Source organism: Poecile atricapillus, chromosome 3, assembly GCF_030490865.1.
Source record: "Poecile atricapillus isolate bPoeAtr1 chromosome 3, bPoeAtr1.hap1, whole genome shotgun sequence".
Classification (NCBI taxonomy): Eukaryota; Metazoa; Chordata; class Aves; order Passeriformes; family Paridae; genus Poecile; species Poecile atricapillus.
The window spans coordinates 58,058,123-58,077,238 of NC_081251.1; the positions used below are offsets into that span (position 1 = coordinate 58,058,123).

Below are 19,116 nucleotides of genomic sequence, written 5' to 3' on the forward strand. Positions count from 1 at the left end.
TGCTCAAAGGCACAGCCTCCTGGGAAAGCAGATTTTAAATCCAGACTGTGCTGGTGGCAGAGATCTGTAACATGCTCTCTGAAAGGGATGTGGTAAGACTTTGGCAATATCCAACAACTGTCTGCTTGATCAAGGGACATGCTGTAGGTAGCATCTCTGCATCTAGAAGATGAATCCTGTTGAGCTTGTTATAATGAACAGATGGCTTGTTAATATGTTCTGCTGTGCTATGGCAAGCCATGCTTCTTCAAGGCATTGCTAGCTACACTTTCACTGCAGAAATTTGTATACATCCTCTTTCTTCTGATAATTTTCTGTAACGACTGGTAACTGTTCATGCATATGTGGAGGTAGGTGTATATTTGTGGTCTGTTAACATGGTCCTGAAGGGTTAATGTATATGTACGCTTTCAGTGTATATATAGTATGGTCTTGGATGGTGTAACATGAAATAGTATTGCAATTCAGTGCAACATCAGTCTCAATGAAGCTACTGTTTGGCTCTATTTTTAATATACCTAAGCTGCTGGAAAAGCTTTGCATAGTATGGAAAGAACTTCAGCAGAAAACTGTGAGAGACTGCTGTACTCATTTGGGTTCTGTCTGAAAAGCTGTGTCTAGCTGGCTGCAGACAAAGCTTCTGATAACATGCCTGTGGTTTGGCCTCTGGAAACTCAGAGCTAACCAGAAGTATTGTTCTGATTGTGTTTGGGACTTCCAGGAGCTGCAAGACTACAGCCAGGTAGTCTTGGTGTGTGCATTGCCCCACAGAACCGGGAAACTATGAAATGGGATCTTGAGTATATATGCGAGTTCTCCCCTTTCTGGGAATCTTTGGTATTCCTGATAATTGAAGGTGGCGCCTTCCGGCATTTAAGGGACACTTGAGAAAATTACATTCCTCTTAAAATCTTTTTCTCCTCCTCACTTTTTTTTTTTTTTTCTTACCCCCCCTATGTGTTAACTAAGATACTTAAGACTAATCTTTCACTCTTTTTTAACTTGATAATGTGAGGGTTGTAGTCCCTCTGCTAGGGCTCCAAACCTGGAAATGAAGGGCTAGGCTTGATACAGCTTTAAAAAAGTTGTCTTTTCCCGGAGCTGCAGTTCAGTCTTAGGATACAATTTAAGCAGTTGTTTTCTTTAGCACATTCATGGGAGCGGTACTCCCATGAAGAAAGGGCGGGGGGAATAAGTGCTCACCCTTTAGCAGCTTGTTGGAGTTCTCTCTCTTCAGTTCAGTCCAATTGCTATTTCTCTGTTTTGCTATTGCCATTCTGCAAATTCATCTATTTTAACGGCCTTCATCAGTCCTGGACTTGCTTTGTTTGCCTGCATCATCTTTCTGCTACAGTTATTTGTGAGGACTAGGAGCTGTTGCATGAGCATCTGGAATTTTTATGGTTGTACTGGAAAATACTGCCTTTTTGTGTATTTGAGAAGCAGAGGGACACCTCAGTGCTTTGGCCCCATTCTGTTTTGGGCTTGCTTACACTGTCATGATCATGTACCTCACCACAATTTTTCATTATCCAGTATGAAAAGGTCTGTCACATGTTTGCTGCTGGCAAGAGAGTATGTTGTGGAAGATGATAGGCTCTTTAGCATTTAAAAAGTAAAGCTGTAAGTAAATTAGAAGCTTCAGGAATTACTTCAGTTTTCTACTTTCATACAAAGCCAAAACAACAAATATCTTGCCTTACATTATACTTTTCTCCTTCTGTATGCCTTAAATTACTTCTCAGGCTATGGTTATGGAACTACAAAGTTTTTATTTCTTAAATATATATGCATATCATCATAACTTCTTTTGGAATGCCACTTGGAAGAAAAATACTCTTTCTTCAGCTGTGACAATTTCCAGCAATGCATATGATTAGAGATTGCTGACAAGTCCTGACTTTGCATGTTTGCGTCTCTCTGAAAAATGGAGGCAAATATTTTCACATATATTTGACATCTACTTAAGAAAGATAAATCTTGTCGTGAAGTTGAAGCAGCAGAGGAAAATAAATTTTAGGCTGACCACAGCAAAGTGAGAGTTCAGTTGAAAAAGTGTACTGTTTAGGGGTCAAGGGAGCTGAAATGGGAGTTCCTGGTGCTACGGGCTTTCTTGGAAGGCAGTTAGGCTGATATCTGTTCTTAAAACAGTTGTTGCAGATCATTGGCAGGCTCTGCCAAGGGACACTTGCTCAGTCTGCATTTTCAAGATGGTTTTTATAATTATATTATATATTATAACATAATTTATATGATTTGCTGGCTGTTTGGAGTGCAGTTCTTTGGCAGTGAGCAGAGGTTACTCTTGGGGTGGGTAAATGTGCCCATAGGGGGCTTCATAGTGAAACCGATACAAGAATGTGGGAGTAGCTGGGAGTCAGAAGGATTTGCTGGAAGCTTTTGTTTTACTTGAGCTTTGGACTTCTTCACAGTGAATTCTTCTCTTGCATTTGTGCTCTGGTGGCCAGGATGTGCTCTTGATGTGGAAATAGTGTCTCCTTACAACCCATTTTTTGGAGACTCTCAGGAAAGTGTGAATGTGTATACTTGAAACCAAATGAATGGCAAGGCATTTTGACAGACCCTTGAGAGCTTTTAAATGGAGATATCCTAAAATGGTAACTAAAATTCCTTTCAAGCATGCTGCATTTGGATATAATAAAAGGATTTCGGAAAGAAAGAGAGTGGTTCAAAGCTTGCTGGCAATTAGATATTGACTAAAACAAGATAAAAATGACGTGACACAGAACCCATGAGCTCAGATGTCAGGTTGAGAAATGTGTGAAGGAAGGTGGTGCTGCATGTTGGAAATCCCAGTTAGCAAACCAGCTGGGAAGATAACACTTCAGTACAAGAAAGATGTGAATGATTCCATTGAAAATCCCCATCTTGAAAGGAGTTAATAAAACATTACAATGACATAGAATATAGTCTGAACTCACGTGTTCAACTTCACCTTCCACTTGTTTTCTCTATCTTTCAGTGATACAAAATTTTCAGATGAGACATTTATTAAATTGTGAAGTGGTAAAGAAATGGAGCTTTCTTTGCTTTTTTCTTACTGGCTTGGCCTATTTTGTCAGCAGAGAAATGTTGAGCAAAGCTGGCTTTTTCTAACTTAATAGAAGCATCTGCATTGATATCATGATGACTCTTCCTTGGAGTTGAGGTAAGAATTGCTCAGCCAGGAGAGGAAAGCACAAAGAGGTATTCTGCATATTATGGGAAAGTGGCCATGTTTCTGTTGTACTGGGCAGTTGCATCAGTGTCACAGTCAAAACCATCTGATTTTTAAGGGCTGTCACAATTTTTGCTGAAATTGTCAAATACGTGGTAAAAGATGAGTAAATTACAACTTGTATCTGACCTTCAACTTCCATTTCCCAAATAAACTGATTCAAGTATTTAAATTATAGGGCCATGAACCAAAGCAAGGCATGCCAAACTGTGTTTTTTGGCCAGCTAGGGATCCCTATAAGCTGTTCCATTCCAAGTCAGAGCCAATTTTGGTTACTCAGTGTTGGATGCTTTATGGCAGGGGTTCTGAGCAAGTGCTTCCTAAACAGCTGCTCATACAAGAACTACTGTGTATGGACAGAGCAGAGTCAGTGCTGCAAGTGTGTGACCCCTGACTAGGGTTTCAGTCACCCATTCAAGCAACAGATAAATACCAAACTAAAAATAGCAAGTCCAGGGCCCAGGGTAAGTATTTTCAGTCACCTACATAATAGGCTCTTTTGAAAACTTGTTAAAACACAGGATACCAAGAAACTGATTTGATTAAAAAAAAAAACCCCTAAGTAGTATGTGCATGCATTTGTTTTACCTTTACAAAATTCCATTTAGCAGTTAATTAGAGGGAAAATTAATCCTGTCGATTCTTTGCAAATTACTTCCTTAGCTTCCATATAATAATGAATAAATAAATTTAAAAAAAACTGAGAGGGAAAAAATCTTGAACAGAAGTGGGGGAAAGAAAAGTAAAAGGATCTGTTATTTAAAGTAAAAGGATCTGTTATTTATCTTTCTTGGCCAAGGCACCTGCATGAGCCTCCAGTGCTGTTCATGGAGTTGCCAGGCTGCATCCAACACTGTATGAGTTACCTCCCTGCTGCTGATGGGAGAATGCAGCCAGTGAAATGTGGCAGCCAGCCCAGGCATGTAAATAAAGAGGCATGGTCTTCTGAAAGAGCACAGAAAGCCTTCCTTCCAGCAAGAAAACTTGCTGAGTGTGCTAGTGACCCAACAGTAGGCAGTGTGTCTGCTAGGTAAGCATGGCCTTAACTGAGCTGGCAGAGTTCAAGGTGCAGTAAAACTTAGTTTTTCTCCTAACACATTATTCTTTCAATAGCAGCTTTGTGGCCCTGTTAACAAGCAGGTTGGAGAACTGTGGAAAGAGAAGGAACCAAGATCTCTTTTGCAGAGGCACTCTAGAGTATTTGACTGAGGTCACCATGTCACCATTTTTATGTGGTCTATATTAACATAAAGGCAACTCTGACAATAATGGTTACATTGGTGCAGAAATGTAATGAGAATTTTAATGACTACTTTGCCCTACTGATTATAGAGAGCCCCTGATCTCCATTTGAAAATCCCATTGCCACCACTCCTGGGTGTAGGTAGGCCCAAATCTGCATTGAAACAGCTTGCAGAAATTATGATGCTTCATCTGTTGAAAGTTGCTAGTATTATAAGACTCTACCTTCAAGTTGATATATCAGTGTTTTTTCAACTACTTGCTCTATTGTTGTTTGGGAAATGGTACCATGTTTTATTTGAATCTTCATGTTGGCATAACTGTGTGGCACTCTGAGGCAGTTTAGGTGTGATGGGTAGCATCTGTCTGTGATGCAGTGGAAGACAGTAGCAGAGGAGTGGTCCAGATTTTCCATTGTTCTAATTTGGAAAACCCAGAGTTGCACAGTTTCTATATAGTGAGTTGTTCTCAGAAACTGGTACTGCTTCCCCTTCTCTGAGTAACTTTAGTAAGGGTTTTGACAGTGCTTGTACCTGTCTCACTGTGCTTTAGCTTAATTTCCCCTTTCCCCTCCTTCAGCTGAATTTTTGACACAGTTGGCTGTCTTATTTTTCTGTCACTCATTATACAAGTTAAAATGTTATGCTAACCATGTTGTGATATAAGACCTAACAGCTGACTTAAATTTAGTGCCTGCAACTGTAAGGAATTTGTCTGAGGAGAATCATGGTGTGTTGCCATCGTCTTTCTGCCCTCTAACCTTCTAATTGAAGGAAAGGCAAAACTGCAGTGGCATCTGCAAAGAGAGCAGCTGACTCTGTGTTGAATGTCAGTGCAGGAAGGTTCGTGTTCTGGGGGGCTGGGTAAAGATATTCAGGGAAGCTGGGTGGGGAGACCTGTGCTCTCTCTAGATGTGGATGTCCTTTCCCTATCCTCTTTCACAAAGACTTGCCTATAAAGGGAGCTTTCACTGGGATTGCATTGAGGGATTGATGTTCTTATCTCTGCCCAAAGCCCTGATCCCTCCTTGCTCATGGAAGGATCCCACCTGGAATAAGGGTGCAAGAGATTTGTGTCCTTTTGTATCACCTGAATGCCAGGATTGTGCTGTTGCTATTTTTGTGTACTTGCATGCTATTTTATAGTAAAAGCTTTGGGGGTGCATTTGCTGCTTTAGAGAGGCTGACTCTTTGAATGGAACTTGTAATTGGAATCACACCTGTCTGTTTCATCTGCTCTACTGTTGCTTGAGAGCTGAGAGGAGAAGCTGATCTATGACAGTGCCAGCTTGAGACAAGCAACAGTGGTTTACAGTGACTGAGGCAAGAAAGAGCCAGCTTGGGTAATGACATGGAAGAACTTGGCTTGAGTGGGTGATTTTCCCCTGATTATTAAAAGTATCAGTTATTAATTGCTTTATTGAGGTTCACAACTAGAATTTAAGTGTTTTGTGTGTACTGTATATCCATTGCCATGTTAATATATTTTTCACTTCCACTTGAAGTCTGAAGTTGCAGCTGTATCTGACATGTACATGGACATTAAGATGCCTTTATACTTAAGGGGTTCCCAGAAATTTTCAGATGTTTTGCACCATGTTTTTTTATGTGTAATAATTTCTAAGTAAGTTTGAGCTGTTCTTCTATTCTTCTTCTATTTTTAAGTAACATTAACATACAGGATCAGTGTTCCAATTTGCCTATTGTGATATCCTTATATAAGGTTTGTCCTGCTTGAGATCATTCTTTTATGAATTCCTTCCTCCTTTCCATCACCCAAACTCAAACGCCACAAATCTGTGACCCTCATGACTTACTCTTTCTAAGCAACTTGCAAAAATACAGTTTGACAAGTCATATCAGGTAACATAGCGCAAAGAGGGAGCACATCCCTATTGTTTGACTCCAAATCTCTAAATTTGTCATTATGTAGACTGATTAAATCAAAACTTCGTGTCCCTTTTTTCTGTAAGGAGCATACTGCTCAAACTGGTCTCCCAACTGTATGACAGGAGAAGATAATGGAGATGGTGATGGTTATGCAGGAGGCCAAGAATTCCTAACAGTGCTCTTTCAGGGAAGGCTGACTAGGCTGTGGGATAGGCGTGCTTTTTCAATTATCCAAGGACAATGGTGGTACCCTTTTAACATATAATCCTATGCTTTTTCTTGGGAAAAGAAAAAGCTGGGAGCAAAACATACTGAATTTGCATACTGGCCTGGATCTGGGATGCTGTTAGGTTATGCTTTAGATCTTGGAGCTTGATAGTGCTCTTTGTTCCCTAGGTTCAGACATGAATCTCCAACAAATTTCCTAGTTGACATTTCCTTGTAATATTATGTGTACTTCCTAGTCTAAGCTTGGGGCTCTTTCCCACTTACCTACTAACCAACATGGGGTAAATTGGCAGCTGCAGACAGGCATTTAAAAAGCTGTTTCTTTCTTCTCTGAGCCAGGTGGATATGGGTAAGCTTTGGTCTGGAAATCTAATTGCTGTGTTAATAAACTATGGCACTTGAATATAGATGCTCTGCCAACAGGATTTGCTCTCTTGGTCTGAAAGCTGCCCTAATGCAGCTATGTTTTCTGGACCATGCAGTTCGTGCACACTGGCTGAGCAAGCTGTGGTCCAGCTGTGCCTGCCCAGGTAAACACCATCACTGTGTGTGTCTGTCCATCTTTCTCACTTTTTCTGCAGCTTTGTTTCATCCTCTATAATGCTAGACTTTTCAAATTCCCAGGTAAGCTTCCCCTCTGCTTCACAGCAAGGTTTGTAGTCCTCCATGAAGAGCTCCGTGAGCATTGTTCTTGGCATTACTCTTGATTTAACAACTAGCAAACACACTTAAAATGTTGAACTTGTCTAAATTGAAATAATCTAGGCTGAGGAGGTTCACAGTATGTGCCTAGCTGAGCTGGAATATCTTGGAAAGATTTTTAGGTAAGACTTAAGTTATTTCTGATACTGAGACTAAAATCAGAAAGAAAAAAAGTGGTTTTCCACGTTGCTTAAGGACTATCAGCAGCTGAGTTGAAACTCTGGTATGTGTGATCTTGGAAATTTAAGAGGGACCAGATTTGCTGTGCGTCGGAGATGCCTGTGGCCAGTTTATGAAAGTGTTCTCAGTTTAATCAAGCAACTCCCCTCCTCTTTCACTTGTGCTTGTCATGTGCCTGAACTTGTTAAAGTTTGGCAATAAGCTCAAAGATTGTCATATGTGAACAAGCTTGCTCTGTGGGGAACTAGAAGGGGCTGGGCTCTTGCAGTTTTATCTTGGCAGGGAGCCCTTATCATGGTCTCTGGGAGCTGAGTTGCTCCTTTTTCTGCTTCCAGCAGTCCTTTCTCTGGCCCTTGGTTGCAGAGAAGGGGTAAAAAGGATGGGTATAGAAGCAAATACCCAAACAGATAGGAGCAGAAGTGATAGGATTTTGCAGGAAACAAGATGTTAAAGTAAACGCGGAGGACTACATTTTTAAGAGCAGGAGCAGAGGGCAGTGTGTACCTGGGGATAAAAGACTCTTATTCTCTGACTAAGAACTGTACACAGGGCTCAGAGGACCTTTCCGCACTTTACCAGCAGCTTCAGGGGCCCTTGTGTTGGCAAAGTGTTACCTCCCTCTAGTGGTGTGTGCACAAGGCTATGGACTGCTGGCTGCGCAGAGAGGGTGCGTAGATCTGGACCATACAGATAAACACCGTGTCCTTGACTTCTGTCCAGCCCTTCGTACCATGTTATGTAGATGCATTTGGTGCACCAGTGAGATACTGGGCAGCTTGCATAAGCCATTCTGTTGATAGGTGTGTACTTATTGTCCCTCCTTTGTCATGTATTTAACTGGATCCAAGTGATGTCAGACTTGAGGACAGGCATCGCAGAGAAGGTTTCTGTTAAAGAGCCACACTGCCATCATAAATTATGATTATTCATAAACAGTAGGATTATTGACTCAAAATGAGTGGAGAAATCTGGTAACTTTGCCTTGAATGTCTCTGCACTTTTATTCAATAAACAAGAGTGATGGAGGAAGATGGACTTGCTGTTGGTGGAAGAGGCTGCTGCTCTGGTTAGAACAGATTAGGTACAACATGGGTTTTCCTGCCTCTTAGTTGGAGCCAAGACTGAATGGCATGTGCTTGGGAGTGTGCAGCCTCGGTCGCTGTATTGCCTTTGAGCTTTCATGTTCAGTGACTGGCTGCTAATGAGATAAGTGCCTGGTGGGAGAGAAAATAATTTGCAACTCCATGCTAAAGGTTTTATCATAGTGGAAGCAGTATCCTAAATGTGTTCACTAATGATCAGCAGTACAAACTAATATTCACTGTTGCATGAGCTGCTTCACCTGGACCAAAAGAAATGAGAGCTAATTTTGTTTTGGTTTTTTTTCATGTCTACCCTTAGATCCTAATGTCTGCTATGGCCTTACTTCTCTTAATATTTTAGGACTGGAGAAAAACACACTGTCATTTAGTACTGAGGATTTTTGTTCTTACTGCAAATTTCACGAACCCTGGCACTTTGGAGTACCATCTTGCTGTCTTCAGCATCCTTTCCTAATCTTCTCTTCCTCATACCAATCAATAGATGGAGCAGTCTTTTTGTCTTGTAAATAGCTTTATTTTAGCTGTGTATTTTGACTCTGCACTTAACTAGGATTGGCTTTAAATAAAAAGGAGTTTTCTTTGTCTGGATTAATAATTTTTGATCACTTAAACTATTCTTTTTTTTTTTTTTTTTTCACTTTTATCCACTTTTCCCCTCATGCATAAGTCCCCCAAAACAACTGAGTGCTTTGAAACAAGAAGCACATAAGTTTTTCTTTTGTGTCTCCTAAAAATTACTATTTGGTCATATTAATTTACCTGGACTAAGTGCAATCCATTCATAATCCCACCAGGCTACATATGCAAGCAATGACTTGTAGTCCTGGTAATTTATGGGTTTTTTTATTTATCATCCTGAGACTTGTACCCCTGTCTTGCAGTGCCATCCATCTCTGCAGATGAACTGGTTTAGAGCTGCCTTTATTAGATGCCCAGCAGATGCCTGTTCTAAAATAAATAAATATTTCCATATATTAAATGTATATTTCCAGAAAAACTGTGACTGTGTTCTAGTTTGGTATTGATCACTTATGATCATCTTCTTGATCACTGCCACTCTTCCAGGACTCCAAGAGAAATCCCCGATTCATACAATCTGAAACTTGCATAGGTCTGAATTGTATGGTCATCTTTCTTTCCTTTTCATTCATTTTTCTCTTGTTTTCCTTTCCTGCTGTTTCCAAACTCACTATACAAATGATGGTTTTAACTTTTCTTGCTGCATTTAACTTCTCCTTTCTTTCCCAGATTTAAAATCTAAAGTAAAAATCAAACAAGCCTATTTAATTATTTCCCAGCACTGCAAATGTGATGATGCACAGCGAATAACAGTGAGGGTGTGGGATAGTAGGTTAATTTGCCAGTTGGATTTATCTTGGGAAGTTATCCATAGAGCAACCATTGCCCTTGAAATTTTAAAGCCTCCGATAAATGTTTAATTAGTAGATACTTGGAATGATGTCAGACATGCTTTTGCTGAACTTTTGCTGAGGTGCTGTCCTCAGGGTCAACAGACTGAAGTATGCAAGTGTTCCTCAAGATGCCACTGCAAAATCCAGCTCTTTGGCTTAAGCTGCTGTGGGAGCTGGTTTTGAAGACCTTTTTCTGGTCTCACTAAAAGATGTTCGTTCACCTGTTTCTGTTTCATTCACCGCTGCCAGCTGGAGAAGTTGTAATGTCTTAAACTGTTACAGCTGTTTAGTGCTTAATGCATGTCTGTGCCCAAGGTCTTTTGCCAGTAGCCTGCAAAGAATTCATGCAACCTAAGGAGTAATGGGGCTGTCTTCCAATGCAAGGTCGAATTTAAGTTGCATTAAATATCATGGAAGTTGTCTTTGATATTTTCTGACTTCTGAATGATTAAGAGGAAATCGGCTCATGTTCTGCCTACATTGTTGATGCAGACTGCAGAGGGTGCTTAAAAGGAGAGTGTCCATCCTCCTCTTCCCCGAGAATTTCAGTTGATAGATGTTTGCATCCAGAACCCCCACACCCCTATTTTAGCTTTTCTGGGGGCTGCTCCCTGTCAGCATGCTGCTAGTGGTTTCTTGCCCCCTCCATCATCTGCTATTTGCATCACTTTGTCTCCCTCTTACTGGAGTAGAACTGGTGTCAGTGGTTTTTTTTTTGCACAGCCTCATGACAGTAACAAGACCCTTAAAATACCATCCTTTGGCTATTCTCAGACCCTTTCAGGCTTGGCCCAGCCCAATCTGTATCTAGCTGTTGAATTGTAATTGGAGCAGACAGACTAATCTCACCAATAAAATCTGTCAAACAGAAGGCATGACTTTGTCTTTCTTCCTCTGTCATTACAGCTGTTATGGAGTGGTCAGACCCCCGACCTAAGGGCATGTTTTTCATGCCTAACATAAAACTGTTTAGATCATGCAGGCACAGTAATTCAGATGGAGAAAAGGTATTTTGATTGTTTGTTCATTCAGCCAAAAATAAGAGCGAGAGTTTCCTTTTTGGGCTTCCCCCTCCATTTGTGTTGTGTATCAGAGTTCAAATCAGCTGTGAAGTGAAGGAGATGCATGTGATCTTTTACAGAAAATGTAACGTAATTGAATGCCATTGTGTCAGATACAATTATAGTTCCTTGTTTCAGAAATATTTGTAATTTATTTTTTGCTATCACTTTCTGTGATGTACAGGAGCTGTGTTATCTCTTATACCAAAGTTTCAGTGAACTGTTGGTGCAGTTGCCCTCTGAATTGATGGCACTGTGAACCTTGAAGATGTAGGAGAAAGCTGATTTGAAGATAAGAGGGAAGAGGGATAGAAGCAAGGATTTCTTCCACTCAAATGGTACCATTCAGAGTAAAACTAACCTTACAGGAGCATTCAACTTCAATGAAGTGTGATCACAAAAAAGCATTTTATACCTTCTAGGCAATTTCCCCTCACTGCTACTTTTCAGTGTTTCAGTTTGCTAGAATGCCACTCCAAGGGAGAATAGTTCAAAATGTGTATCTGACAAAATATTCAGTGTGCTGAACAACACTTCTGAATGCAGACATATGCACAATTGCTATTTACACAGCTAAATGGATGTGTATTTTGATAAGTTTACAATATTAGCAGTAACTCCAGGCACCCTGTCTTAACAGTATTTAGGCTGAGCTGCTTACATAAAATCTTCAGGAGGCTCACTACCTATGTGGGGAATTTCTGGTTCTTGGTGTGATATGTGAATTAGCATAGAATTGGGATAATAAGCTACTAAGTAACTGTACCACTATTATGGATTATTATTTATCCTTTCCAATTCTGATGGGTTTTGCTGAATATATATAGCCTATGGAAGACTTATCTTCCTTTTGTTTAAATTACTAGTGAATCTGTTGCATTGGATTAGAAACTCCCATATTGCCAGATTGTGCTGTAGTAATTGGTATGTTTACTTCATCTCAGCAAATGTCCATCCTTCTTTTCTGACCAGGCTGATTGGGAAAAGGGTGTGCTTTGTGTATTTTTGTTCATTGGGTCTACCTGCCTGCATGACTGTGCTATAGTCCCTGCACACTTTCCTTCAGAGATGGGGAATGGGAAACTTAATCATCCAAATTCTGTCCTTCCTCTTCACACTAAAAGAGCTGTTGAACAGTTAGCATTTTAGCTTGAGTTTGATACAGTTAGTTGTTTGCCACTTTGATGCTTAACTTTGCTTAGATTAACTTGAACTAACTTATTTTCATTGCTAGCGTTTGCACTGTCTTTTACCCAGTAGAATAATTTTGGTATTACCTAAGGCAGTTGCTATTGGAGCTGTTAAATTATTTCACAATTGTTGAAAATTCTGCAATTTGCTAGAACCACCCCATTTTTTGTTAAAATGCATTTTTTAAAGGCTCTTGAAAAGTGTTGGTGAGGTACAAGAATGCAGCAGCTGCTGTGATCTTTTTGCTTCATCCTGACTCTTAAATCCACCCTCCCCTTTGGAGGCTTTCAGGTCCCTGCTTTCATTAGGTAGGTGCCAGAGTGATGCCGCATCAGTGAGTTGATTAATGGCAGTGTATTTGTGGGAGAGTCTTGCAGTGTACATGTGTTGGCTTAGATGGAGGAGGGGCAACAGAGGAGCTAAGGCCGCTGTCAAGGCTAGACTTGGTGCGGCAGAGTGGCTGAGACCCGAGTTTTGTATGTGCAGCGGGGAGCTGCTTAACAATTTTGGTGAGAAAATGTATAAAATGGCCAGCAGAATGTTTTTTTGCATAAGTGAAAATGCAATAAATGGTGATATCTGTGGATCATGAATTCTCATTGAGATTCTAGAGGTCAGGGGTCCTTCAAAATGTATGGACTGCTGATTTGACTCGGGGAACAAGGCATCTGATGTGTTGGTGATGCAAAGAGAGAAGTGTGTGGGTGTAGGAGGTTTCAGAAAAGTTCTCTAAAATACTCTATGCCTTAGACTGTGTGCTTCACTGCAGGTACTGAAAATCTGAGTTCTTCTGATGCAGCATGTATGTCATCCTTGTAAGCAAACTTTTTACACAAGGGAGATATTCCACAGTGTTACCAAAAAAAACACTCCAAAGCAGTCAAAAATGCTTTCAAAACAATTTTGTGGCTTGCTGCAGTTGTTATCTACTTCCTTTTCTTTCTACTTTATCTTCTTCGTCCTCTTGCCCAGTTCTGTGAGAATAGCATGACTTGTCCTGCTGGCCATGAGTTAGTAACACTTCCTGGCTGTGAGCAAAGGATGGCTTAAGAGCTGTCACCTCTTGTGAGGCTGGGGCTTGGCCTGATGCTGGCCTGGAGCAAGAAATCAAGCCATGGTCTCCTATTGATTTCCTTGTCTGGCTCCAGGAAGATGGGTTTGTGTGCTATCACTGGGCTGCTTTTGGGTTAGTTGAAGGATAGCTCTATGGACTAAGTGGGTATTTTTGCATTTCAGGAAGAAGAAATGCCAGAGGTAGAAATAGACATTGATGACCTTCTTGATGCAGCCAATGAAGAGGAAAGAGCTCTCAAATTACAGGTAATATTATTTTATAATTTTAAATAGGAAGGTGGCTATTTTATTATTTTATAATTTTATAATTTTAAATAGGAAGTAATGCATCTGGATCAATATCTTGTGTTTGATTGAATCCTCTGTGAATGTAGATTTGAAGAGATTCCTAGGTCTAATCTAACATAGTCTACTAGACTGTTCAAAGGTAATCAAAATCGTTTTAGATAAAAAATTTTTGGAAGGTAGCTGATAACACTAGTAAATAAAAGTTCAAAGAACTTGGTAATTGAGGGTAATATGCCAAGGCAAATTAGCCTCATTCTAATTTGTACAAGTGTATAAAAGGAAGAACAGAAAACATAGGAAAATGAAGAACAGCACATGGAAAAAGGTACACAACTGAGAGTCAATTGTGATGACCAGAGAGTTTCTGTGATTCACTTCAACAATAAAAATATGTATACAGACCAGAATTCTTCCCTTGTGCTTAGGCTACTGGCAGTTATTTCTCTCTATACTAGATAGAAATTGGAACCCATCAAAAAGTTCAAAGAAAGGGTAAGATAGTCAGGAACAGGGTTAGAATTAGCAGGGAAATTCAAAAGCTATCTGCTGAAATTACAGGTTAAACCAGCTCTCTAAGTCTTTGAAGTTTGTATGAGGTAGAAGTTACTGAATGGAAGAATGAGAGGGAGAAGAAAAGAAACATCAGTGCTTTAATGTAAATCTCTCTCTAAATCAATATATAAAACCAATAGGAAATGTCTCCATTTATAATCTTTTCAGATGCATTAAGAAAAGGAAAACTGTTCCAGAGTCATGGCTTGCCCTCAGCTTGCTTCTGGGAGGTGACTAATGTGGTACTTTGATGCAGCACATCTCATTTTAGTGCCTGTTTAGCACTCTTCCCGGTGCCCACTGGCCAGCCACAGAGATGTGGGGCACGGCCCCAGGCTGATTGCTTAGCATTCATAAATAGCTTTGCTGCTTCTGCCTAAACTAGCTGCAGCGGCCCCCTGCTAGGAATGCCCTGCTAGGAATAACTAACATCTCTATTTCTGCATTGCAAAGACTCTCATGTCCTCACAGAAAGCTGCCTTTCACATGTCTGTTGCTGGGAGAAGTATTCTTGGATTCTCCTCCTCTTCTCAGTTTTTCCAGGAGACAGGGATTTTGTAACTTCCTACCTGGAGAAAGAAGCCATTATTTCTCTCCTGGTACAAATCACTCTGATTGACCTGGGGAGCAAAGGTGACTTGTATAACTCTGGGTTTTCAGTAACATCTTCATTCAGTGATTGCTGTTCTTGTTCCTTTTCTTTCTCCCCTCCCTGTCCAGGTTTCATACCATGACTTGTTTATGTTCACAATTACTCTGTATGGATACTGACACTTTCATATTTTGCTTCTAGGAAACTCTTGTAGATTGCTACAAACCAACAGAGGTAAAAGACTTTTTAAATGCTATTAACCTGTGGAAATGGTAGTTATGTTCAAGCTAAAGTAACTTTTTTTAATTCTTATGATAAAGTAACTAGATGAATATTAATGGCTAGCTAATAGACTTGGAGCTTTGTATCCTGAAAATGTTTGTGGCTGTCACTTAGCTACAGTAAGAATGTGATTGTACCCTGTGGAGAAACTGCTGGTCATTCCAGCTTAACTATCAATATTGTTTGCTGTAATGTCCTTACTGACTACACTGACTTTTAAAGCTGCCATGTTTATAAGAAAACTAAATATAATTCTCATCAGATGGCTGAAATATTTTCGTGTCGGACTGTGCTCTTCACTGTGAAATAACTTAATTGTATCTAGGACAGTAAAATTTTTTCTGAGAACTGCTTTGCAGATATGCAGCTCAGCCAATTGTTGTGTGAATGGACTTGAACAAAATTGTGGGATAACCTGTACTGGCAGGATTTAGTTACGCAACTTCCAACTTGTATAACTATTAATGTGTCCAGTGCCAACATAGCCTGCTTTTCATACAGTAATGTGTGCTTACTAGGAAGAGTAGATATTTTAAAAAAACCCCTTGGACGCATTGTAAAAATCAAAAGTCTAGGTCATGGGTCAGTTTGTTAGTTCCATATATAGAGTCAGTTCTTTCCCAGAAGTGGCTGCTGCACAGTATTTAATAGAGGGGTTGGCTTACAGGATTCCTCTTGACAGAAACCTTTCAGCTGTGCATGACTAGAAGCCAGCTGTTTGGCTTTGAAACAAGGCTGCAAATAGGTTGGTTCTTCTGTAATATCTGCAGCTATAGCCACATAAACTGGTGGGGCTTAAGGATAGTCAGACTATAAGGAAGAACTGCTGATGCAGTTGAATAGGCAAGTCACAGTCCATGAGATTTTCTTCAAGGCTTTTCCATTGTTATTGATTCCTAGGGTAGATTGGGAAGATTCTCCAGAATTGCTATTAGTTGCTGGTACAAACATTTTGACAGCATAGGGAATTGACCCAGAAAGACTCATCTGATAATACCTGTAGAGTTTGTTTTGTGTTTTATATTGGTTACCTTAGAGCAGGTAACATGCATTTCCCATTATGGAGTTGCTATAATGCCAAGTCTTCACTGTCTCACTGTAGTAATGCTACACCACAGATGACCCTGTCAACCTTCTCCAGCCCTCTCTAAGCAAGCACCACTGAACCTTGGTTCTTCTTAAGATAGGTGTGAAGATGGATATGGCATGTGGAGCCTGATGTGGCTCTTGTCACAGGCTAGTAAGAGAAAGCTGGAGTCATGACTAGGTGGGAGGAATAGGTTGCCAAGAGCTTAACAGTCATGCATGTGCTGACCTCTTATCTCTGTGTTGTCTGAAGGCAGAGATCAAATAATTACTCTTCTTCCTTCTTCATTAAACATGTAATAAATGATTTTCATTAGCTGTGAAGTTTGATATGATGCAAGGACAAATTTCAGAGAGCTGATAAGGGTACATGACAGATGTCAATGAGTGTTCCACTGGAAACTTTGGTTGTAGAACTACAGGAAATATTTGTGCCATACTGGTAAATTAAGTTGGTGTGGCAATTTGCAGAAAACAAAATGCTGGACATATGTCCTTTTCTGCCCTTAAGGCACCTGGATCAAGGTGAGATTTTAATACTGAACTGGTGACCTATGTCTTCAATCCTTTATGGATGGGATAGAGGCAGTTCCCTTATCTGTGAGAATATTCATCTTCCTAGATAATTTCTAGAGATAGCCAAGTTGAGGGGGTACTTAATCCAATCATTCTCTATAACTAGCTGAAAGGAGGTTGTAGACAGCTGGTGTTGGCCTCTTCTCCCAGGAACCTAGTGACAGGAGAAGAGGACAGCCTTAAGCTATGTCAGGGAAGTTTAGGTTAGACATTAGGAAGACCTTCTTCACAAAAGGGTTGGTAGATATTGGAATGGGCTGCCCAAGAGATGGTGGGCTCACCACTGTGGAGGTGTTCAAGGAAAGGTACTTCATACCATGGTCTAGCCGACAAGGTGGTGTTTCGTCATGGTTTGAACTCTATCTCAGAGGCCTTTTCCAATTTAATTGGTTCTGTGAGGATAGTTTCCAAAAATGAGTCACGTCCCAGGACTATTTTATAACAGCAGCTTTCTTTTATTTATGGCATGATGAGCCCAGTAATACTGCATGACTGCTAGCTTAGGCAACTTAAAAATAGTGATTTTTATCCTGCCATGTGTGGACTTAGAAGAGGCTTTTAGTTGGTTTAAACTTGCTATATAAGGATCAACACCTTGTCTAGAAAATCTGCAATATTTTTATATTTGCAGACCATTCAAAACTATTGAGGGAGTTGGCTTGTGAAAGGATTTTTAGAAGATTTGTGGAGAACGGAATTTCTCCTGACCAGTGAACTGCAGTCTGTCAAGTGCACTGGGGGGTTTCATCATCAAGTGTTAAACAATTTGCAAAAGGTAGTAATCCCTAACTGGGGGAAAAGTTATGATGTCCCTGCTATTCAGAAAGAAAAATAGTACATGCAGAAAGCTTAATAACACAAAGCTCTTGTCCAGCTATGAAAAAATTAAAAACCCTCTAAACCTGCAAATGTGTATCTTAAATTTTTCCCAATATCTTCCATTTAGACTAAAGGTTAAGGAAAAACTGAGGAATGTTTGTATGTATCCTGGATTGACTTTTCATCAGAATAAGCTGAGCTATCCAGTTCACTTAAAAGATGGAAAGAGTTCCCCCACCTCTTTAATAATTTGGCCAAAGATAATAGCTGACAGTAACTTATGAGGAACTGTTACAAAACCTTTCTTCTAATGGAAATACAGCTAGACAGTTTGAATGTGCTTTAAAATATTAAAACCTTTTCTTAGGTAGCATTTATGGCTGTTTTAATTTGTATGGAAATATGCTTAATGTGGATCTTTATGTAAAGACTCATTATGTACACAAACTTAAAGATTTAGTATCTGCTGAATCAGTGCCATAATCAAATTTTGGATCTGAACTTTCATAATTGAAGAGGAGCAGGGAGCAGTATCCTCTTCCTGCATCATCTGTGTGCCAGAGCAATCAGTTCTTCATACAGTCCCACACCACTTGTGGAAAAGTCCTTTGTTGAGTTGCTGTTGCAGTTCTGTTTCATCTTCTCTGTCATCATCTGATGGTGGAGAATCTTAATGTTAGCAATGAATATAGCAAATTTAAATATAATCTGCCATCTTGATGATGATGTTTAGATACTTCACAATAGACTCTTATTTAGGATAGGAAGATAGTTCTGACTGTGAAATCAATGAGGTTTTTTAAGGCATGTATTTTGAAAGAAGGCTGACTAAATCTGTATTGCTGTTACCTCTGCTGTTGGTAACAGCAAGGCCACTCATTTAGACTGGGCATTGGAGAAAATCTGAAATATTTGTGGCTGATGTGAATTAGAGCTTCCACTAGTGGGACTGCCAACATGATGGCAAGAGAAATGACAAGGAAATTCTTAAACTACTTTGGGAGAGAAATCCAGTGAGTGGGCAATTTTTATGCTTACTGACTCCAAAAGATGCAGCTGAGCAACACAAGGACTGTGGATAACGAGTGTTTGAAGAGAACTGGATAAATTAGATTTGCACTTTATTTACTTCTTTTCTTTATATGTAAATATACAAAACTTCAGATGAATGGGCTGGAGATCTCTCCCATTCAGGCAGGATTAAATCTATTTTGTTAGTACAATTCTTCACTTAGTGCAAAATGGAAGAAAAAGGAGATGAAGTTGCATCATTAAAGAAAGCTACATTCTGGAAACTAATAATAGTTGTCAATGTGGTTTGCAAACAAACTATGTTGAATTGTGCATATTTTCTGGAGAACTTGGGCAGAGATTTAAGTTACTGACTACTCAATTACTTCAGCACTTGGACTATTGCAGCAACTTTTAACACTTTTTAAAAAGATAGAGATGCATTTGCTTAACTGTATGTATCTCTAAATTTAATTCCTAGTTGGAGTAAATTAAAGGCTTGTGATGCCTTTTTAGAGTGGTTTAGGCACTGTGATTTTTAAAGGTAACAGCTGGTTTGTGTATGTATTGACATAAAGTATGTTTTTACT

At 39.8% G+C, this 19,116-nt stretch overlaps 1 protein-coding gene across 2 annotated transcripts in view; it reads left to right on the plus strand.

The window, feature by feature from the left end:
• PPP1R14C (protein phosphatase 1 regulatory inhibitor subunit 14C) overlaps window positions 1–19,116 on the plus strand; it is a 52,144-nt gene that overhangs the window by 26,638 nt on the left and 6,390 nt on the right. The window contains exons 2-3 of one of the 2 annotated variants that reach the window (XM_058835162.1): window positions 13,483–13,566; window positions 14,954–14,986. In XM_058835162.1, the coding sequence (XP_058691145.1) occupies window positions 13,483–13,566; window positions 14,954–14,986 (117 nt within the window). The remainder of the gene's footprint in view (window positions 1–13,482; window positions 13,567–14,953; window positions 14,987–19,116) is intronic. The other variant, XM_058835163.1, reaches the window with a different exon arrangement.